Raw genomic sequence first — 23100 nt, 5'->3', positions numbered from 1 at the left:
AAATAACGTTTCAAAAGCAGTTGCACTTAACGTGGGTTATATAATTTACTGGCAACCTTGTAAAGACTCGATACTGGACTTCCTGTATGTGACGACATCAGCTTACACTCCGGAATCTCTAGAACAGCAGTAGTAGGACCAAATCACAAGTATGGCTGGGAACGCGTGGAGGTCAATGGTAAGAAAACCTGTATGCCTTAATCAATTACGCCACTATTACCTTAATTTTTTCTATTGAATGTGGGTGTATAGGGTCTCTTCCACTTCGGTGCTTGGTGGCCTCTGAAATGAAGTATGCTGTCCACTAATACTATGTGAGGCCTATTCTGTGCGTGTCCTTCAGTGTCACCCAATATAACGTTTGCAATCTATGTGCTATGACATACCGGTCTGATTGTTTAACAAAACAATGTTTTTGGGTAACATGTTTTCATGTTGCTATGCTTGCCATATGTACTGTGAGTATCATATATCCGCACGCTAGACTTAAGCGATCTATAACCTTCCGTTTCTTCTTGTTCTCGCTTCAGGTGTACCAAGTCATTGGGGCTCTAAAGAGACCTTTAATAGGTTCGAAACCTTTTTCGAGGGGGGTAAGTCAACTTGCATGCTTCTCAAGGGTTCTAGAACTTGCACATAGGTCTAGTGTGTTTGCTTGGTGGATGCAATGTCTTCTCATTTGCTTTGCATCTGAACAGGTCCCTGCTGACTCAGTAATCCTATAGAATGTAAATAGACGGGACTATAACTTGCGTTCCACAGATCCAAACGGTTACACTCATTCCTGGAGATGGGATTGGTCCAGAAATCTCATCAGCCGTCATGAAGATCTTTGAGGCGGCTAAAGTACGTTTTGAACCACCAGCTCTGTCCATTCTCACAGACTGTAGGCTAGACTTCATAAGAGAGTAGATGCATCAACAGTTCAGACGCTGTTATAAAATAATGCATAACATTCTTTCCAAAGGCTCCTATTGGGTGGGAGGAAAGGAATGTAACCGCCATCAAAGGACCTGGAGGCAAGTGGATGATTCCCCTTGATGCAAAGGAATCTATGGACAAGAGCAAGATCGGTTTAAAAGGTACCTGTATGAAAAGTGCAATCCTCAGAATGTCTCTCGCTCCACTTATAAACCAATGATGATACTTCCAGCCCCTTCTTAATGTCCCCACAACACTATTACCATGAGTCCAGTCGTTATTATGGGTAAAGCTGGTAAAGCACTTAACATGATATCAAGAGGTCCCAGGTGAAAATTCCCCTTATCTGTTGTTTTGAATAAAATATGCTAAATGAATGCATTATTATTATTTTTTATTGGTATTGTTAGTTTGTACACATTTGCATTATTTATGTTTTATCAGTAATGAGAAAAGGAGCCAAGTGGAACTTGACATTCCTTACTTTTTAAAGGGCCCTTGAAGACCCCCATTGCTGCAGGTCACCCCTCCATGAACCTACTGCTGAGAAAGACCTTTGACCTGTACGCCAACGTGCGTCCCTGTGTTTCTATTGAGGGATACAAGACCCCCTACACCGATGTCGACCTGGTCACCATCCGTGAGAACACTGAGGGAGAGTACAGTGGGATTGAGCATGTGGTAAGGACATTGTTTCACGCCATAAATTAATAGTGTTGATTTTTTTAACAAAGACAAGTCGCTGATGATTTTATGATTTAATGTACAAGCTGGACAAGTGATGGGAAGCCAGCACAGAACCTCATGGCTTGTAGGCAGCTATATCAAATATGTTTTTCTAGTTGTTTAGGACTCATTATTGTTTAGTTGTCAATAATTGTGTTCTCATAGCCTTTTACACTGTTCCAGCTGGATTTGAAAGGGAACACATAGGTTATTCCTCAGGTTGTTTCCTAGGTAAGGTGGAACAGCTGAACGAACTAGCCCATTGTCTGAAACTTGCTTAGTGCTTAAAAGTAGTTTTAACAAGATTCCCTTCTGTATGTTCATCAACTTCTGCTCTCCAGCTTGTCCTCCTTTGCTCATTTTGTCATCATCGAGTGGTGGTTGATGGTGTTGTATGTCATTGTTCAATGAATCCTAAAATCACTCCCTGCCAAATCCTATTGTAGTGTTGAGATGTATTTCCCTCAAATCTAAGGACAAATTTACCTTAAAATTCTGTTATTGTTGTCTTGTTCCCTTGCTCAGCTGGTATGCCACAGTTATCGCTGTCCCTTGAACATGTCTATGGCTAAGCCAATCTTCCTCCTCTTACAATGTAAGAATGCAACATATTCCATGGTAACATTTGTGTCATATTAACATATTCTTTCTGTTGTAGATTGTGGAAGGAGTGGTGCAGAGTATCAAACTGATCACTGAAGATGCTAGCCGGCGTATAGCTGAGTATGCCTTTGAATACGCCAGGAACAATCAAAGAAGCAGCGTCACTGCAGTACACAAAGCCAACATCATGTTAGTATGACAAGGCTTTCATTTTATTCCGAGAATACAATTACATTAAATGGCTTTCAAAGATTAATAGATTACCACTAACTAAATAATTGATTTAATTGTGCTTTATTCTTTTGAACAGGCGCATGTCCGATGGACTTTTCCTGCGAAAATGTCGGGAGGTGGCAGAGAATTTTAAGGACATAAAATTCACCGAGATGTACCTCGACACAGTGTGTCTTAATGTAAGACCAACCCCATATGCAACAATGTAACTGTTAAGTGTTTCAATTAGTTCAGTTATCTGATCTCAGATTTCAAAATTCTTTCTCTTTCAGATGGTACAAGATCCTACTCAGTTTGATGTGCTTGTGATGCCCAACCTGTATGGTGACATTTTGAGGTCAGTGTTCCTTTGAATGCCTATACATTGAATTTACTAAAACTATTAAACACATTAATAGCTTAAAAGAGCTTTGATCTTATCGGCCTAACCTCGGCTTGTTTATTTGTGTGCATTAATGTCACTATACCATTCTGTTGAAGACTGTTATTACTGCAGTAGTAGCTAGTGTATGTATGTCTGTTGCAGTGATCTGTGTGCTGGACTTATTGGAGGTCTGGGAGTTACTCCTAGCGGCAACATTGGAGCCAATGGGGTCGCCATTTTTGAATCGGTTTGTTTTGCGCTATTTGGGCCGTTTTCATTAATAGTTCAATTGTTTCTTGAACAAATGCAAGACACTGTTTTGTCAAGTTCTTTCTTGTACACTGTTAAAAGTCTTATCTTTAGTCACATGAAAAGTGACCAATAACATGGCCATTGCATACCCATACAAGTCACATAATAGCCTTGATTCCAGCCAGTCAAATTATACATTATATTTAGCAAATTGGAAAAATGACTATTGAGTTACTACTGTAGTAACTGACACTTTTATGTTATTGTGGCTTCCAGGTTCACGGGACAGCTCCCGACATAGCAGGACTGGACATGGCCAATCCCACTGCTCTGCTACTGAGCGCTGTGATGATGCTTCGCCACATGGGTCTCCATGGATACGGCAAGAAGATTGAGGCAGCTTGTTTCGACACCATTCGTGACAAGAAGGTGGGTATTTATCTGGCAAAATGTAATACTAAATTGCCTAAATTAGTTTAATATTTTTAGTAAATTGCTTAGAATACTATGATACTTTTAGGAAATAGTTGAATACATTGTCTAGATTAAAACAATCGTGAGTTGTGGCTTGACATTTTTTGTCAAACTGGAGACATTGCTTTTATCTGATATCGGCATCAGTAGTTTCCATGGACATGGGTGGTATAGCATTGGTGATTATTGAAGGGATAAAAGGTTCATGTTTTTTCCTCTTCAGGTACTGACTAAAGACCTGGGTGGAAACTCCAAGTGCTCCGAGTTTACAGCTGAGATCTGCCGTAGAGTGCAAGATATGGACTGAAACTGCTGCTAATTCACTGTTTGTTTAATACATGACAGTACATGGGTGAAAAGTTGATACAACTTGTGGATACAAACTCAACAAAAACTTTCACTAATGAAAATCATTCTTAAAATATATGTACGCACAACTTGACTCACATATTCCAAAATAGTGGGGGACATTTCAGACGTCTAACTTATATTTGGTTAAATATAATAGCAGTCCTCTGCATGTGTTGTCTGACAATTCTGATAGATATTTGCTATTTTTTTTAATGGTAAATGTTACTGCTTAAATATCCACTATTTATTATTTCTACTTACTTTCTCTGGATTTTATGTACGAAATGTATCAATGTATCAAAGCAGCTGCTTTCAGTTCAAGAGTTCCATATATAAAGATAACTTGAAAGACAAAAAAGGATTCATGTCATTTTGTCAGACCCACAGAAAGTTGAAAGATGTAGGCTATGACCATTATGTATGCAAATTAAGCAATTTAAATGAGAAATAGACTAATATAGTTATAAACATTTTTAAGCGTTAATAAATTATATTTCATGACAAAACTTTAAAATTACCTGGATAACCGGGATAGAAAGAATAAAAGCAAGGTTTAAGAAACGTTAAAAAAAATCTGGCAACCCAGATGACAAGGATGCGCCCGCCTCTTATGTGTTGACGTCATTAAACTCACATTTCCCTGTTTCCTCTTTACTGTATGGTTACAGTGTATCAAAGAGGTGTAGCTAGCTGGACCAAAAGTGTCCAGTTTCGTTAGAGACAGTCAAATCAAAGGGATTGAAGCGAAAGAGGATATGGCAAAAACATATGATTATCTTTTTAAACTGTTACTAATTGGAGACAGTGGAGTTGGAAAGACATGTCTCCTGTTTAGATTCAGCGAAGATGCATTCAACACTACCTTCATATCAACAATAGGTCAGTTTTCTGTCATTTATTCATATTAATTTAAAATGGAGTTCTGTTACTTACATAACGGTGATGAACAATGGGAAGCAAGCTAACGGACAGCTGAGTGTTTTGTCTTACGTTGTCTTTTGACCATTGTGTGCACGTTAAAATAGTATGAGGAACGAGGCCCTCGCCTGTCTGCAGAATAAGCACGAGTTGTCAGAATGAATTTCATGAATTTAAGTCAGAGGTGATGTTTCGTCTAGCAACGTGCAAAACGGAAACAACCAGTTATTGTCATGTAGCTTATCCTTACCTGTTGGATGTGTACTACAGGTAGACTTGTGGGCAGAGCCCTGGTAGAAATAATGCACATTTGATTGTTTCTTCTTACTGACATCAAAGTTGGGTTTCATACAATTGAGTGTTAGAATTTCAAATAAAGGTAAAGGGAAATTAGACCTAGTTACGAGGAAAATAAGAAACATTCCATTGTTCAGTTAAGCCTTCTTGAAGATAAAATATGCAGCCTGCATTAATTTGAAGGAAATTAGGCAAAAAAGATAACTATGTCACTTTGTTTCATGTGCATTATTGGACAAAACCAATGTATTCTCACATTAGAATCCAGGTTAAAAAGTGGGCTAGTTTAAATAATTATTTTTACTAGAATGGCAGGAAGGTGTTGGTTACTTGTGTTGATTTTAGTAAAACTGCCTTTCCCTTTTATTTTTTTTATTTTTTGTTCCCATGACTTTACTTCACTGCATTGTTCACTTGTGAGCTTATACATCTATCATAAAAGCAGGTTATTGAAGTCTGTCAGAAAGTTAATCTTTGTAACCCAAGAACACAAAGTTCACTCGAAACTAACATCTATTGATTTGGTAAATCATCATCTTAAAAAGACAAAGCTAAAATGTGATTACAGTTGATCACCGCATTCATTGTAAAACAGACTCCTTTAGTGAAACAAGGGTTCAATATTCTACCTCCAAAGAAGTTGACTAATGTAAAGTCAGATTTAGCTCATGATTTAACTCAGACTTGTAGACTTTCCTCTGCGTCAGAGTAGACAGGTGGTTGAGTTTTTTCAGGTTTCTATGTCTTTAGTCTTCCTGAAACAGGAAGTGTGAAGAGGCTCTTTCTTTCAACAGGATGACAATGTTATATGAAGATAGAGGCTTGCTCTAGCCCTGTGCCACAGTATAAGCTAACCACAGGTACAGCACATGCACATGTAAATGTGATGTCTGTTTAGGTGGTTCCTGTGGTTAAAGTTGCTCAGACACACATTTAGTTTCACTTCAACCCAAATTGGCATGCTATGACAATTGTTGACATAATAAATTGAAGTATTGGTATAGCCTACGTTTCTAGGGTGGGTGACTTTCTCTATTCACTGATTTGACCCAGAGACATTAATGTGTAATCTCCTAATCAGCGTTGATGTGCTTCTTACTAAGGAAAAAAAATCTTATCACACCGAAAACATTCTCGTTGCTAAGTAAGTCCTATATCCTCAGGATGAGATGGAGGCTCCAGTTGGAGATAAACTATTAAGCTACTGGATAGCTGTTAGGCAAACCCTTCCTCCCACCTCTCCACTAAACCAGCTGCTACAACAACCATAATGATCCCATCCTATTCAAAAGTGTCACAAATGTTCAACTGGACAGCTGTGCTGTTCAAAATGGCACTGTACAGCATGAGTATTGGGAACGTTGTATGACTAAGAGGGTGAATATCTAATGATCTCCCACGATTCAAGTCCGTCCAACAATGGTCTGTGGAAACAGAAGCTGTACTGTCAGAAATCTGCTTTGAGTCTCGTGAGTGTCAGCTGACCAGCTGTTGTGTTCAGGGTTGGGCTTTATGTGTGTGTGTCCGTTATGTGTAGGCTGTGTGAGTGTGTTTGCATAGTTGTATAGGCTAGGCCATCAGTGTGTGTGTGTGTGTGTGTATAAGTGTTAGTGTATGTGAACGAGCAACAACGTGTGTTTGTGCAGCCTGTGTGGGTCTGTGTGTCACTGTGTGCTTATCCCACATTCTTCCGCCTGTTGGGGAGCTACCAGCCGGTCTGTCACATCCCTTCCTCTTTGTATAAAACCCTGAGAGGAGAGGTTAGTGACCTTGGGGCCGGCTCCGCTGCAAGCTTCCCTAATGACCACCACCAACCAGGTTCTTCTTCCTGGACAGTGACTGAGGGTGGAGGGAGGGAAGAGAGAAGCTCTGACCGCCAGTAACCCCCCCCCCCCCCCCCCCACCCCATGCTGTGGAATCAGAACCACCCACCAACACTGCATGGACACTCTGTCTTTCTCCCTGGTGGAATGCTCCAGCCAAGCCCCTCGCAAAAGAACGGAAATTGAATCACAGCCATTGGAATTCACCCGCTGTGGAGTTGTTTCTAAATAGTGAATTCTCCTCATTGTTGTTTTTTTTGCTGTTGTTGCTTGTTCTGAAAGGAAGATGGGCAGATGACAATTCGTCCCATCCTTGACGGGACTTTTACTCCCCTAATATGAGTTTAGGATGACTGATTGGTGAGGTTGAAACAAAGCTAGCTAGTCTTCATCCTCTTGGAAGATGGATTTTTCTGTTGGTGCAGGAGAGGAAGTTTGATACATTTGGTGTTGTGAGGAGTGTTTCAAAACCTACTGTAGGCTAATAGCACAGCTATTCTGTAGGTTTGTCAAGCCTAATTTGGGCCAAGACCCATGCTCATTATTAGATAGTATACATAATGCAGTTTGGATTGGAATTCAATAATTATCACAGATGATCTGAAGTGAAGACATTGTTGTTAATTACATGTTTTTTAACCAGTTTTTGCTGCAGCCCACTACTTCCTGTCAGAGCTGCTTTGACCTCTATTTGTCATGCAGCACCGGAAGCCACAGGACCATCTCATTATGCTTTAATATGGACACTTGTTCCAGCCTTCGACTGATAATTGACAAGGGTCCTCTCAGGTTACCCACCAATGACATGCTCTGTCCTTTCCCATGGTCTATTTTAATGGCGGCTCTTTTCTGTAAGACATTGAAATGTACGAGGGTTAGCCAAACGCAGAGCAATAGTGCTAATAGTGCTTTGGAGTAATTGGCAAGATGCTACCAAATTTTATTTGCAAGCAATAGCTTCTCATTCTCTCTCTTTCGCTGACTGTCCCACTCTCACCAATATGGCCATTGTTAGTGGAGATCTCTCATGAAGCAGACAGCTGTCCAGGCCAGGGCCAGGGTTCCTGCTTTATTTAGCCATGTCAGTTTTGGGGCCAGTGGGTGTCAGAGGGGTTGAGGATGCCTGACAGCCCTGCATGCTCTCTGTGCCGGGAGAACCAGGAGAGATCATCACCAAGCTAACAGCATTCACTTGAGCACTTGGAGGTTAGGGTGGACACCCTGGCCTGCCTGTTGCTGCATTGGCATGACTATCAACTGACATCAGTGGACGTGCTCTCATGTCCTGTCCCCCACCTGTAGTTTTGTCAGAAGTAAGAAAAATATAGAACTTACTAAGGTGTGTGTGTGCATTCATTACACATTGCTATACGTGAGTATGCATACCCTAAAGGCCACACTGGTGATGTGTTGGTGTGTAATGGAGCTGGGCAGTGTGTTATATGAGCCTGGCACAGTGGGCCTCCCTCAGGCACGCGGACCTTTAAGCCTGATTTTAGACTTTCCCCGCAAGGGATCCCCCTGAGCTCTGAATGACTCCAAAAGTTGTGTGACCCAATCACACTTGTTCTACCCACTTCTTATCCTTTCCAACATTGTGGATTGGAAAGACTTTGACGTAACATCCCTGTGCTTAAATTAGGTCTGAACTGTTTTATCTGAGGCAACCAGATTGAGGTACTGGTGTGCTATGTGTTTGTGCTTCTGAACCAAAATGCACCAAAACAATTGACATTGATGCACAGGAGGCAAGAGATCAGGGTGAAATGTGAGAAAATAACATTGTTTTATTAGGCTGATTAAGCTAACCCAGGTGCCTTTGACTGAGACAGTTAGTATTGGATATATGTAGTGTTGTTTTAGCACTCGTTTTTAGATGACTTAGACTTCTTGTTCTTAATTCACATATCGATTGATTCATATTGATTCATAACTTTCCTTCATTCCATTACAGGTATTGACTTCAAAATCAGGACAATTGAGTTGGATGGGAAAAAAATCAAGCTTCAGATATGGTAAAATGTCTTTATAATCTTTCTCGCAAAGACCATTGACTGATATAATTTGTATGTACAGTATACATTCTGTTACAGTAGCCATCCAGACCACATAACCAGTACTAGTTGAATCATTTGCCAGCAGCGTTAAGTAAATCTGATACATAACACAGTACAGTGATTGTTTGTGTAGTTAGGTTGATGATGATGTAGATTAAGTGTGTCTTTGTGGGGGGGGTTTGGGTGTGTACATGAGTTTTGGCTGTGTGCTTGTCTGCATTTGCGCTCTTGCAAATTTGTGTACATTCTCTTGACCTACTTATCATTGGCAAATTCAAAAATGCAAAATATCCCTGTCAATGTCTGTTCCAAGCATTGTGTTTCACCCTTCTTATACACTCTCTTCTCACACAGGGACACAGCTGGCCAGGAGAGGTTCAGGACCATCACAACAGCCTATTACAGAGGAGCGATGGTAAGACCCCACCCCTCCTATTCACTCATTGGACACAGTATCATTGAAGCAACCTTTTAGGTCTGGTTTTTAGATGAGCCCTATCAGACAACGGGACCTAACCTGACTCAGATTGGTATTGAGTCAAACATAGTCCAACTATTCTCCGGTGGATGTTCTGTCATGTGTGTGTCCCTCCACATGTGTGCGTGTTCCATGACTAGTGAGATTAATTATTAATTATTTACTGATTTTATGAAAAGCACTTTGAGCTGCAATTCTTGTATGAAATGTGCCATATAAGTAAAGTCTTATTATTATTATTATTATTATTAAGTAGGTTTCTTCGTCTAGTCTACACTTAACACAAATGAAGATCTAAAATGCTTGTTCTAAGCCCAGTCAATAGATAAAGACTTACAGTATGTGTTGCGTTGAAAGTTATAGAGACCTTTTAGCTTCTGGCATTTTCACAGAGAACATATACAGACAAAGGTCACAAAACATAGTCCAGACGAGGGACTGCTAAAAGGTTGGATCAGAGTGATGTGTTTAGAAAGCTAACACCCCTCGGTTTTCTGTTCCTCTCAATATGTTACCTTGGTATCACAAGCTCACAGTCCTAACTTATTTCTCTATCAACAGAGGCAATAACAGATAAGCCATTCACCCTCAATTCCTATCTCCCTCTCAGGTATTTGAAGAGCAAAAGTCATTTTTAGTGCTGTAAAGCGTTGTTGGTGATCATGAGCTCATTGTATATATATGAAACACATGTTCTGAGTGAAGAAACACACGTGACTGTGGAGTTCCCGCCCTCATCCCCTTCACTGCAAGATACTCGACCAAGAAATCCCCCCAGTTGATAGTGTTGTTCCTGTCGGGGCTGTGCATATTGTTCCTTCATGTTGGTCACACCCTCTCAATCCTACTGCGCTTGGCCTCTCTCTGGTACGCCTCCCAGCTGGGCCTTTTCACTTCGTTTATTCTGTGGTCAGTTTAACCATTGTTGTGTTCTACAAACAGAGAACAGACATGTAATCTAATTCCCTGCGTTTCATTCCTGAAAGGTTCTGAAATGCTCCCTGAGTTGTGTTGGGGACTTGTGTTAGATTATATAAATTTTGGGCTTCATAAATGGTCTTGTTTTGCCATCGTGGGACTTGACAAGTTTAAAGACATATAGCACCGGAACAGCACAGACATCCTTACTGGGTCATGGTTTGAAGGCTGAAAGGTTGGGCTTTTCCTGTTCATACCCCAATGTGTGTCACTTCCGCTGACATCACTTCCTTTCCTTTGTCCTGCAGGGCATAATGCTGGTGTATGACATCACCAATGACAAGTCATTCGAGAACATCAAGAATTGGATCCGTAACATAGAGGAGGTAAAGCTAATTAGCAAGGCTAAATCACCACTGTGGAGCAGTTGCAATGATCCTCGAGAGGACCCACAAAAAGTTTAATTTCTTTATACTATGTTGTCATCTTCTGAAAGATTTGGGTATTGCATCTAAGCACCTTTGAATCTCGGTTTCAAATGAACCTAAACAAAAAGGCGGTCATTGAACATTTCTCTGGGGGGGGATTCAGGTGAAAGATGTGCTAGTCTTTATCAGAGACATGTACGTAATGGTTCTCTCTGTTCCCCTCTTAGCATGCTTCTTCAGATGTGGAGAGAATGATTCTGGGGAACAAATGTGACATGAATGACAAGAGGCAGGTGTCCAAAGAGAGAGGAGAGAAGGTACGCAAGGTTCATTGTGGCACATTTTCTTTTGCAGTGTCTCGTAGTTTGGTTGATGACCATTCAAAAATATTTCGGTTGACGATTATGATCGTTTGGTCTTAACATATGACTCAATCTACACAGTTGGCAATTGACTATGGGATCAAGTTTTTAGAAACCAGTGCAAAATCCAGCATAAATGTGGAAGAGGTGAGTTCGACTGTTCATCATCTTGTAGTCCTGTGTTTGTATAGAAAGAACAATTTGTAGTTTATTGTGCAAGCCATACACTTTGACCAGTGTCTTTGTGTTTTATTGGAACAGGCCTTCTTTACCCTCGGCAGAGACATAATGACAAGACTCAACCGAAAAATTGTATGTTTACGACCCTGTTTACGAGCCTCTTTACAACCCTTTTCAGACAAGTTCAGAAGTATAAATAATAATAATAGTTTTTGTCCACTTCACATTTCATGTCACTGTCTCTTTTTTCCAGAATGACACAAATCCTTCAGGAGGGGGTGGACCCGTCAAGATCACAGAGAACCGGTCTAAGAAGAGCAGCTTCTTTAGGTGTTCGCTACTCTAGTTGCACAAACTCCACACACTATCACAGCCTCCACCTGCTCCTCCTCTTTCCACACACATACATGAGCACATAAACACACGCTCAGTGGGCCTGGGCAGGGCTAATCTCCTGGTTGCTGCTCTTCTATTGCTGCTGAGAAGCTGAATGTTTTGCAGCCCCCACACTCTCTTGAAGAAACATCTCTTTTTGAGAAAATATACAACAAAAACTAAAGAAAAGGAATGCTCATCATCATTTACTCTGTTCCCCCTCCCCATGCTCAACCGCCCTTCCTTAGACTTAACAGTTGTTAAGTCTCCAGTCCTCCAGCTATGACTGACAGTTAATGTCCCCTTCCACTATTTTCGAATACCCATTTGGGATACCCATTGGGAATACCCACTTGGAATACCCATTTGTGTTGATTTACTTTTCTATTTATCTAAAGCTGCCTCCCCTACTTAAGTTTTTGCACAGTGCAATTAAAAAAAAATTGTGAAGATCGGCCCCAGAGGGTCGGTCAAGTTGCTTTGTATTTCATCTGCCTGCCTCTGAAGAGGAAAATCACAAATCATGACTGAAGAATGCCTGTGAAAAAAAACTTGGTAGCATGACTTGATAGGAAGTCCCTTTTTAATTGACCAAAGCTGATTGCATCTCATGGTGTTGAACACGTTGACATGCATTGTACATCTATCCTTGCATTGATAATTTTCTAACATCATTGTGAAGTCCCTGGATGCTTGGAATGTTTTATAGAGAGCGTCCACATTTCGGAGGGGATTGGTGTGGAGCAGAAACTGATTTTTACCACTTCTGACAATACAGTGAGGGTTGAAAGAGGTTATTTTGCACTTTGACTAAGGTTTCATGTCGTTTTGACTGTAGGATCATTATTGTAATTATTGCTACCTTTTCCCCTCAATCACTGCACTGTATTAGGACAGGCTCTATATTACACTGTAGAACAAATATGTTTATTTCCATAATGTGCAATACTACATAGAAAGTCTTCCCTGACCACAGCCCTCTGTATCGAAGACTGATTAGACTGTAAATCTTTGACCAAAGCCAATGTCTATTTAACACCTGTGATTTCAGAGTTTGACGTAGCGATATCCAATACTTAAGTGTCTTTAAAAGCCTTGAATGTTTTTGTGTTGGATCTTCAGCATTCCATTCACTGAAAATGGCCTTGCTAAAAGGGTTGAGTACTGTTTTTAAGTCAACAGTCCTGAAACAAAAAAACAATAACTTTTGTAGCAGATATTGAAGGAGCAGCGTGTGTAAACCTCTGTAGTGAACTGTTATGTGTTTAATGCAAAATTTGTTATCTTAACTATGGTATTATATTTTTGTATTATATTCTGTAAAACTTTGGACTCACATTTTACTCTTAAAGTACTTGTGAACCATAGGAAAACCACTTAATGCATGCTTATATTTGCGCATTGATTGCAGAAATAAGTTGGTGAGATTTTTTTACTGTTCCTATTATGATAGTATTTGATCACTCTTAAAATCTTCTTCTTTTATTCCTTAAAAAAATTGTTAAACAATTGTTTACAAAACCACTGCAGCAGTATTACTTTATCTTTGTGCTGTGTGTACTGACCAATGTCAGTGTGTATGTTGTGTCTGATACAAGGTGCTTTTTACAAATACAGATTATGTGTCCATTGCCAGTTATCAAGGATAGTTAATTTTCATTTTTCATTTTTTAACATGCTATCACATTTATGTGACGTAAAGTTCATGAGTGTAACTATTCTACCATGTAAAACCTTTTTCAAAACTTTCTGAAGTTTTCTTTTAAAATGATGACTATTCATACTGCTATCAGTACATCATCATTCCCTTTTTATCATACATGTGCCTCAGAGTTGTAATAAATTCAAGTTTAAATCAGTGGATTGTCTGACAGTAGGAAAAATACTGTCAAGTTATTTCTACACATTTTCAGATGGTGTGTTTTGACACTGCTGAAACATTTTATTGAAGGACATTTGAACGCTTGAGTTACATTGGCCTATGTGTTTATTATTATTAGACCTGTTCTCGTCATGCAGTTATAAAAAACAAACATTTATCATTTCGGGACCATCAAATAACATTTTTGAATGAATAAACATACAGAAATATGAAGAATTTTTATAACAGTGTAACAATGAAAGCTAACTAGTGCTTTGATACCCTTACAGTCAAATCTGAAAGACACATTCAAGCGAGCTCATTCCTCATCTGCATACTTGTACGGAGCTTTTAACTTGTCTTCCTTGACCTTTTGTCCATTCTGTAACATATCAATCTAATTGCAGTGTGAACTGACATTGTTTAAAGAATAAATAACTTTGTTTTTATTCATTGTGTTTTCGCTATCTTTGCACTTAATGTCTATAGGTTATGTTTATTGTTGCAAATGTGTGCTTGTTCATTAGCTTTTCGTGGATGCTTTATATTTACATCATATGAACATGTTTTTTCACTAATCAATTAATCATTGGATGGTATAATAATTTCAGAACTAAATCTGCATTACACAGAGGTAGCTATACTTTCCCTTTATTCCCCAAACACATCAAAAACATGTCAAAATGCACTTATGCCTCCAAATACACTTGCATTGATTGATGACTTTCGGTGGATTAATCAAAAGTCATTAACAAATGTAAATTAAGAATATTAAGTATTCTGATTTGTTGATTTAATTTCATGTGTTCACCATCCCCATACTTATCCCAAAATATCTGATCTCTAGCTACTATAGGTTTGAGTTTGTGCATTATGATATGTAAGATTAACTTTCCCTTTATAATTAACATAATAATATATCACTCAACATTACACGACAACATGTCCACTAGACAGTATCAACAGTCTTTATCTTGATTGGTGTCCTTAGAGTCTTCCCAATCTTTTTTCCCGGATCTTGCAAAAGCTAATGCCAGGTCCCTGACACTGCTTGCTGCCCTGGGCTTCTCCAGACTGTTCCCTCTAACCTTAGCTTTTCTGGGGTTGGTGTTCAAGCTCTTTGACCTGAGAGATGGATACAACCTGTCTTCTGCCACTAGCAGATGATCAGTATCCTTGGCCTCCTTCCCCTCCTTGTTCTCCTTGGCCTCTTGGCCTTCCTCCCCTCCATCTTGCTTGCTCTCGACAGTCTCTGGCTCTTGTGTATTTGCTAACACTCTTTCATTTACTGGTATTCTCCCTGTAGTTTGTCTAGAGGGGGGTGGTATTTCATTGGAACTCACTATCGATACCATGGGAGAGTGGCCAAATGGACATGGGTGAACTTTGTACTCAAACTTGGATGCCCAGTCACCCATGATAGGGGACTTAATCGCCTGATCTGTAGTGGAGCTGTTGTAGTCCATGGCCCACTTAGTCCTTGCTCCCTCGGAACCTTCTGCAGGTGTAAACATCATGCTACTCATGGATCTTCGGCTGGAGGACGGAGAATTGCTGAGGGTCTCCGAGGGACAGTATTGCAGAGTCTTTGCCCTTTCCAGGGGATACGAAATGGCCGCTTCCAATTTGATCTTCTCCATGGACACCCCGGCTTTCTTCAGGGCAGCATCCATCAACTCCGTGCTGGGCTTTGGTGGAGGTTCTACAAGAGCAGGTGCTGGGCTCTCCTGTTTCTCTGCATCACATGGTGAGATCAGGATGTCCACACTGGAGATGGATCGTCTCCTGTCCTGAGGGACTATCACATCCAGCATTGCCCCATACTCTCTGACTGTAGTATTACCATTCGAAGCAGGACTCAAATCGTGAAAACTCCCCTTCCCCTCTGGACTCTGGCTTCGTTTTTCTCCGGACTCCTTGTCTCCATATTCAGAATGCCGATCATCGCTGTTGTCCAGGTGGTAGCGATAGATGCTGTAACCGTCTGCGCTGTTGATGCTGCTGTGTCGAAGTAGGGCGTTTGGTTCACCGACAGTTGAGCCCCCGGATCGTGTCCGGACTAGGTCAGCGCGGTCCACCCCGGCCAGCTTCTCCAGGGCATTCATCATGCGGCCAGAGAACTCCTCCAGCTGGGCCAGTCGAAGGTCCACCGTCTGCAGGGAGGCCTTCATGGAGTGCTCTCTCTCGTTCACCTCTTCCAGGCGCATGGACATGTTCTCCACCCTGAGAATAGACAGGAGAGCACAGTCACGTCGGTGTTAACCTGCTGAAGAGCAGTACACGTTAGGTTTGTCTCAGTATCCCAGTACAACATCAGGTTTGGATCAATTACAAGTATTTTAAAGTTTGGGATGTTTATTTGATTCAAGAAAACCTTAATTGAAGAGAGGAGCATTACTATGACTAAACCAAGCACTCCACATATTTGAACCAAGTCTGTTCTACATGACCATGAAATTAAGAGTTTGTATTCAACCGTTGACTTTACCTCTGAGATGTGACTCGAATGCGTTCGTTGTTAGATGACTGTTCCTCATCCTCCTTCTCGCGGAAGTACTCTTCCACACACTGCTCCTCAAACTCATACAGGCTCTTAAGCTCCTCTGAGTTCAGCACAAGCTCTGTTGAAGGCAAATATCAACTTGAACAATAGAGTAGCAGTGTCCCACCTTATCTTCTCGTAACACAACACACATACATACAAATACCTAATTAAAGCCCATTCATCTTTCATGATAGTTTTATGTATACTTTAAGTCTGAGACATTCATTTGTTAACAGTGCTACCATTGTTTGTTAAGTTACAGAGCTGTTGTTGCGACAATAATACGATGGCCACAGCACTCACGGAGGCCTCTGTCTCTTTCATCTTGCTCTCCCTCCTGTCTTCTCTTGCAACGGCAGCAGATGCGTTTGAGGAGGATGTAGATGTGGCTGAAAATAATGAGGGGGGGAGGCAGGATTGGCCGGTCATGGAAGGTCATGATCAGCTGGTAGCGCTGGAACTTCCACACCTGGTTGGAGATGGACTTCACCTCAAAGAAGGTGTTGCTGTCAAAAGAAGGAGGATGCAGTTGACCGGTCACTTCAATACAACTTTTCTGGGTTCCCCAGAAAAATTAACTGTTGTAGAACCTGTATATCTGACAATTATAAACATTTTGTGAAAATAATAACCAACAGGACCATGTCTTTTATACTTTACAGTAGACAAAATTACAGCATACAAGCAGGACAAGTCCTCTGAAAAAATAGAAATTGCAAGTGTTCATGCTTTCCTTCGGTGCAGTATTCAGTCTACCATTGTCCCAACTTACTTGAAGACAGCGATAAGAAGGTTGACTAGCAGGATGTTGGCCACCAATAAATAGCAGGCCATGATGGCAGGAGTTAGCCAGGCACCGGGGATACAAGGTGGCAGTTTTTTTCCGTCCTCATCATACAAGTTGTCACCACATGGTGCTGGGCAAAAGAGGTTGAGTTTCAATGTGTTTTGTATCGATTTATTGGTAACTTTATCGGAATATAAGTAGATTTTGCTCTTGCTCTCATACAGGTAAATATGTAATTATTTATGGGCATTATAGAAAATAACAATGGTGGAGGAGGGCAAGGAAATGTTACTCACGGTTGATTTCCATTGCATAGACTAGCAATCAGTGATGCAAGCAAGAGAAAGAAAAGCAAAGGCAAAAAGTAGAGAAAGAGAATAGTACAACAACAACCAGGCAATCAACCAATCATCATTCTGCCAGGAGGAGCACGATGCATCACTGCTTCATACATGTGTCTGCTTTAAGTGAAATTAAAATAGAAAAGGAATTGACCTTCCACTTGTCAATATTATTTTCAGATTTGTGTGCACCAAAACAAATTTGGACCACACAAAGGATCCTTATTTTAACTGCTGTCTGGATCAGTGGATCAGTAGATTTGGATCAGTAGATTATGTTTATTCTGTGGTGCTTCATCCATGTAAATGTTTTTGAATGAAAGCTTTAATCAGTAAGAGATTCTACTTTTGTGCTGTCTTCCTCTAGGCATAGTGCAATAGAACAATTTAATTATAGTACTTCTAGCAGGCAGATGATCATGATAAAAGGCTGACACATTTTACATAATTAAAAAACACTTTTGGTTATGGAATTAATGTTGATGATAATTCTGTCAGTAGTGTGTGCTGTGTATGCACACACAATCTCTGAAGTAGTTATGTAATTGATTAGTGCACTGTGTAAATGGAGTCCAAAGGATTGAGCTTAATGCTTCCATTGGATGTTATGGATTTTAAAATGAATATTTTGACCACGTTTCCCTGTCAGCTGTTGCAACACACAATCTATTCATCATTGGAGACCTCTTAATAGCAAATATCTTTGGTGAAAGTATTAAGTAATTTGCTGTTTGACATTTCCATAAGCAACATATTCATAGAGGAATAGTGAATGTACCAGCAGAGGGAGCAAAGGACCACAAACAAACACACACAATGCAATCACAGTAATAGTAAGGAAACAGTAACAGTGAAACTGGGGCTGGAGAGGCAAAGAGATTAAGACTGAAAGGTTTATGGGGTGAAAGGGCAATCATGGAGATTAAAGTACAACTGATCATCCGCCCATGAAACAGGAAACAGAATCTTACTATGAATTCTAGTCTTACGGTCTATCGAGTCCGCAAACACTTCTCCATAGATCATCCAGTAGGGCATGTAGAAGATGTTCCGGGCCAGGCGCCAGGTAGGCTCCTCGTCAGGGTGAAGGATGGCCTGCCGTGCCACGCCAAAGCTCATGAGCACCACCAGCATAATCACCACAAAGTATAGCATGTCAATCATCTGGAAGACAGGAAGATGAACGCCCATGATATCAGTCTCGGATGTGACCACCAGAGATATGGATATTCTACTTCACTGAATTTCCAAAAAAGTAATTGAACTAACCCTTGAGTTTTTGATTATTAACATAACATTCATGTTTTGTGTCTCAGGTTAATAAAAAATTACACCTGAACTGGGGAAGTGGAACCAGAGAAGATGAACTGGGGCAGCTAAGCTGAGCAAATGTTCAATGAAAAAAAGGTTGAACAGTCAAATCCATGTCTTGATCTTACCATTTTCCCAATCATCATGACATATGGTCCCAGGTACTTGTTGACCCCAAAGATGTCCAGAACGCGGATGTACCAGAAGATGATGTCAATGCAGTAAATGACCCGGCCCCAACCCATGTAGGGCTCGTGCTGCAATCGCAACATAAGGCCCAGAAGGAACACAGAGATGGCTACCAGGTCTGTTATATTCCAGTACTCCTCCAGCCACACGTTGATCTTCTGCTTTAGCTTACCCGGCTCAGACATCAGGATCTAGGGGACAAGAGAAAGGTCAGAGGTTCTGAGCCAGGAATGCAATGTCCTGTGCACACATCTAGTGTAGTTCTTGTCTGAAAAACAATTTAAACTTTGTATCAGAATCGGCCATTTGCAACTTTACCTGCCTGACTTTTTCCAGTCCCAGAGTGATGATGTAAGAGATAACGATACCCTCTTGCAAGGATGGCCAGCGTTCCATCTTCACCAAGATGATGTAGTTGTATAACATGAGGTATCCAAAGTAGGTGATCTGTATATCAAACAATATCAAGGTCAGAAACAGGCATCTTGAAAACAGCCATTATCTTGTCAAGGAAAGTCAACAGAATGAGGAACATTGAAGAACATCTGACCTTTTGCATATTTAGTATACTTGTACTAAACTACACTCTGAGGGGTCAATGTGTCAGGTATTTTCTTTTTCATAATAACGAAAGAGTACTTGCAGTGTTGAACCAGAACTTGGTGAACGGGGTGTTGTAGAAGTCATAAATCTTCCTTCCAATTGGAACTCTCCTCTGCTTCTTATGGCCTTCCTCTTCATCCCCCTTCTTGGATATTGCATCAGTGTTGACATCCTAAGATCACGGACAACATCTGTTTATCAGGCTACATATTGGAACACAGTACACACAAAATAAATAATTACAGCTACCATGTGGTGGATTGCCATTCACAAATACCCTGCTGGATTTGTTGTCATCATCTTTCTCCTTAGCATCTTCATTTTCTGATGAGGCGTGATACGTGGCTTCATCTCCAAGGCGGAAATCCAACAGTAGAATCGATGGTGGAAAAACAATTCCAAAAATGACCTGAGGACCAATGAATGAGAGCGTTTTTTGACACTTGAGACCTTAAAATGTGATAGTGCAGTATAGCCTTTAGAACCAATCTGTTTGTTGTCTGTTTGTTATAATGTATTCTACAACTCCAATATATCCATTGCATGAGTCAGTCAAACTCTCAAACAAACTGCATAAGTCAAACAAAAAGTATGGTAAAGAATATGCAGCCAAACTGGTATTTGAGAGATCTCATCCCGTCTACATCTCATCCCATGTGATTAACCCCCCGGCGTGGCAATACTAGAACACCACACACCCTCAACCCATGGTTCTTTCCCATCCTCAGACAGCCCATCCACATGTCTGTCAGCAGCATCTGGCTGCAGGTGTGGGCGATAAAGTCTCTGTGTTTGGCAGCCACCGCCAGCTTCAGACAGGTGGAGTTGCTCCAGTTTTTCAGTTCGTAGGTCAGAAGCTTCATTGCCACCTGCTCGTCGTGTTTATAGGATTGGTCCAGGAGTTCGTAGGCAAGCTGGCCGAATTCCCTGGGAATCGATGACAAAGCATGTTTCACCGAGCTCATAGGTTAGATCTAATAGTGGTCACTAATCAGTTGGTGCTGTGCTAAAATTCATGCGTTACATCCTTTATCCTGAACTTCACAATAGAGGATACAAATGTTTTGATTGACTACTCACTTGGAGTTGTTTTCCAGGTCTTGGAAAATGTCATCTACAAGTTCACTCTGTGAAGACTCGTGGGCCATAGCCTTATAAAGCTTACAAGCGACTAGTGCTTTGGCCATGGCCTCCTCCCCTCTCTGCCATAAGAAGAGTGCCATCTTCTGGCGCTTCATCAGTACTGCCCAAACCATCAGTTCATGGAACGGGTACTGGAACCGGCTGACCTCAGGGTCATCTACATCTATGTCCAGTTCCTCCTCTTTCTTCTTCTTATTTTTCTTGCCCTTGCCCTTTGAACGTGGGTCATCATCCTAGTTTGGGAAAATGTAGATACCAAATATGACACCTTAACGGATATATTAGAATTTTGCTGAAATCCATTGACAGTTTATCTGAGAAATATTCAACAAATATCAAAAGACAAACCTCCATTCCCAACAGTTTTAAAGCTTTTGGCTGAAAAAGTAGGAAAATGTAGACGGAAAGAAATACATTTATGTGAGTCAAGTAAGTAAAAAAACATCAGTAAATACTGATATAATTTTATTTGGGGGTTTTGTTGAAGAAAAAAAAAGATCCATACTCTTTTCAACCCATATAGGTTGTTGTAAAGGATGCGGAAGCTCTTCCTGGTGTAGTGACAGCGATACGCTCCGCCCATGAGGAACTCCAGGACCAGACCAATGTCGATCAAGGTAATCTGGTAATCAGGTGGAAGATTTCCCTGCGATAACAAAGTCCATTAGATTATTGAATAATTATTAAAATATTTAGGGTTGGCCTTTGATTCAGCAGATAAATTCATCAACATAAATGATTATAATGGTTGAGAGAAGGAAATAACTACCTTTTTTACATCCCTGACAACAAAGTGGAGTGTGTTTGTTGGCCCCAACCTCTGGAAAGGACAAGAATAAATATATCTTTAAAGATAGGTGTATGCACAAAAACATAGGAATAAAACTTTTAATGGAACAGTGTCATATATTTTAAATATAAAACTGTGAAATACAGTATACTCAATTTAATAGAATGCACACTGAAAGCTCATACATAAATGGTGACCCAAATATTATATTTCCATTTACATTGGACTGCACGGTTTTGTTCCTCTTTAGTTTAAGTGCACTTTACTGTAGCAGATTAAGATTGATCCCAAACCTCTTCATGCAAAGGTTAAGCGATACAATAATAATATGTAAAATGTAAACCATGGTCCAATTTATTTATTTTTTAATAGAAAAGGAAAAATTTGAGGTTAAAGTGAAAGCTTTAATGGATGTTATCTGCAATGTAATTTGACATTTTTTCAACAAGCTTTTCATTCGTACCTTTCTAATTTTTGTTTTATAGAAAGCTGCAACAACGTTTTCAAAGACTGCTCACCGTGTTGTACAGTTCCTCCAGTCGAGGAATGGTGAGAAAATGGTGAATGTTGACCCCATTCTCAATCAGCAGCTTGACAAAATCCACCCTGTCCAACACAAGTGCATCCATCATGGCCTGCTCCAGAGAGTTCACCTAAATGATGGAAAAAGGGTCAAAACATGTATCTTTCTGGGGATTATCACTTAACACTGCATGCAATGTCTGTCTGACAAACTTGTCTTTGTCACATCCAGATAAATTCATTGAGTGGACGAAGCAGGTTCAGGAATCCGACCCTCTAATTCTGAATCAGTGAACACAGTATTGAAAGGAAGCATTGAAATTAATAGATCTCACCAGTGTAATCCAACATGCCTTACCAGTATAACTTCATAATTCAACAGATTTCATATCATAGCAGAGTACTCATAAAGTATGACAAAAGATAGTAGCAATAGAAGCTAAGCCTAACCTGTTGTATTGCCTTGTATGGCAGTGCACTTAATGTTCATCTTGTGTTTCCTATTGTCAATTATATGGGTTATTGCCTCTGAAGGAATTTTACCCAGTTAAGCAGCTCTAATTTCCTGGGATCAGTCTCTACAGGGGGCTCAGGTTTGGTCTTGCCACCTTTGCCCTTCTTGCCACGGGCATTCCCCTTCCCACCTCGGGGTGCGGCTGCTGGACTCTTGGGGCGGTCCTGTGATGGGGCGTTGGTGGGCAGGGCACTCACAGGCTGCAAGTGGGAGCAGGAACATTTGTCATGTCACTATAATTGTGTTCTGTGAGTATATGTATACATTCCAAAGCTATTGGTCTTCGAACTCACAGGCCAGTGGTGTCCGTACACAAAGATCTGACTGCGAGCGATGTCCACTCTGTTCCAGGCCAGGGCCAAACTCAGCTGGTCTGGGGCCGAGGCATTTGTGCCTAAAATCAAGAAAACAAAATCTGTTTCGTTGTTTTCATCCAATACAACACAATCTTTATCTGCATTTAGCTTATATTTATCTTATATTATTTACCAAAATGTTGGATGTTTCTGTGATTTTTACTTTCAGCAGTTTCCATGTGGATTGTATTATAAATGTCTACAATGTACTATGTAAATGTACAGTGTATGTTGTTCAATTCAATTTACCTTTCAGTAAAGCAGTCAATATGGACATCTCAATGTCTTGCTGTCCTTCTGAGCCCATACGAAACACTGTAATCTACGTAGAAATAGAACAATTGACTTATGGATCAATAATCCATAATTGGTTTATA

The 23100-nt window shown here is 40.4% G+C and overlaps 3 protein-coding genes across 4 annotated transcripts; 2 read left to right on the top strand and 1 right to left on the bottom strand.

Moving 5' to 3' along the window:
- The first annotated feature begins 110 nt into the window (after positions 1 to 110).
- On the top strand, positions 111 to 4294 carry LOC136955447 (isocitrate dehydrogenase [NAD] subunit alpha, mitochondrial). Its single transcript, XM_067249156.1, has 11 exons — positions 111 to 178; positions 531 to 593; positions 763 to 846; positions 968 to 1082; positions 1415 to 1602; positions 2306 to 2439; positions 2561 to 2663; positions 2757 to 2821; positions 3011 to 3095; positions 3377 to 3529; positions 3798 to 4294. The coding sequence occupies exons 1-11, from the start codon at positions 152 to 154 to the stop codon at positions 3879 to 3881; spliced, it is 1101 nt and encodes a 366-aa protein (XP_067105257.1). The 5' UTR covers positions 111 to 151; the 3' UTR covers positions 3882 to 4294.
- A 310-nt stretch (positions 4295 to 4604) lies between these two features.
- LOC136955454 (ras-related protein Rab-8B) lies at positions 4605 to 14045 on the top strand. Of its 2 annotated transcripts, XM_067249164.1 has the most exons (8): positions 4605 to 4804; positions 8918 to 8978; positions 9375 to 9435; positions 10725 to 10802; positions 11072 to 11161; positions 11288 to 11353; positions 11468 to 11518; positions 11640 to 14045. In XM_067249164.1, the coding sequence occupies exons 1-8, from the start codon at positions 4681 to 4683 to the stop codon at positions 11730 to 11732; spliced, it is 624 nt and encodes a 207-aa protein (XP_067105265.1). In that variant the 5' UTR covers positions 4605 to 4680; the 3' UTR covers positions 11733 to 14045. The 2 variants fall into 2 exon arrangements, with proteins under 2 accessions (XP_067105265.1, XP_067105264.1); XM_067249163.1 differs by having other exon boundaries at positions 11468 to 14045.
- A 536-nt stretch (positions 14046 to 14581) lies between these two features.
- LOC136955689 (transient receptor potential cation channel subfamily M member 1-like) lies at positions 14582 to 23030 on the bottom strand. The gene is made up of 16 exons (XM_067249421.1): positions 22973 to 23030; positions 22661 to 22761; positions 22397 to 22567; positions 21850 to 21984; positions 21047 to 21187; positions 20479 to 20774; positions 20097 to 20325; positions 19676 to 19807; positions 19439 to 19570; positions 19114 to 19242; positions 18735 to 18986; positions 18285 to 18459; positions 16940 to 17084; positions 16471 to 16673; positions 16111 to 16243; positions 14582 to 15845 (listed from the first exon to the last, which is right to left on the bottom strand). Exons 1-16 carry the CDS (start codon positions 23028 to 23030, stop codon positions 14582 to 14584), a joined length of 3696 nt encoding a protein of 1231 aa, XP_067105522.1.
- Between the last annotated feature and the right edge of the window lie 70 nt (positions 23031 to 23100).

Source organism: Osmerus mordax, chromosome 13, assembly GCF_038355195.1.
Source record: "Osmerus mordax isolate fOsmMor3 chromosome 13, fOsmMor3.pri, whole genome shotgun sequence".
NCBI lineage: Eukaryota > Metazoa > Chordata > Actinopteri > Osmeriformes > Osmeridae > Osmerus > Osmerus mordax.
The sequence above is the reverse complement of the archived record's forward strand: the minus strand, read 5'-3'. Positions and strand labels throughout refer to the sequence as shown.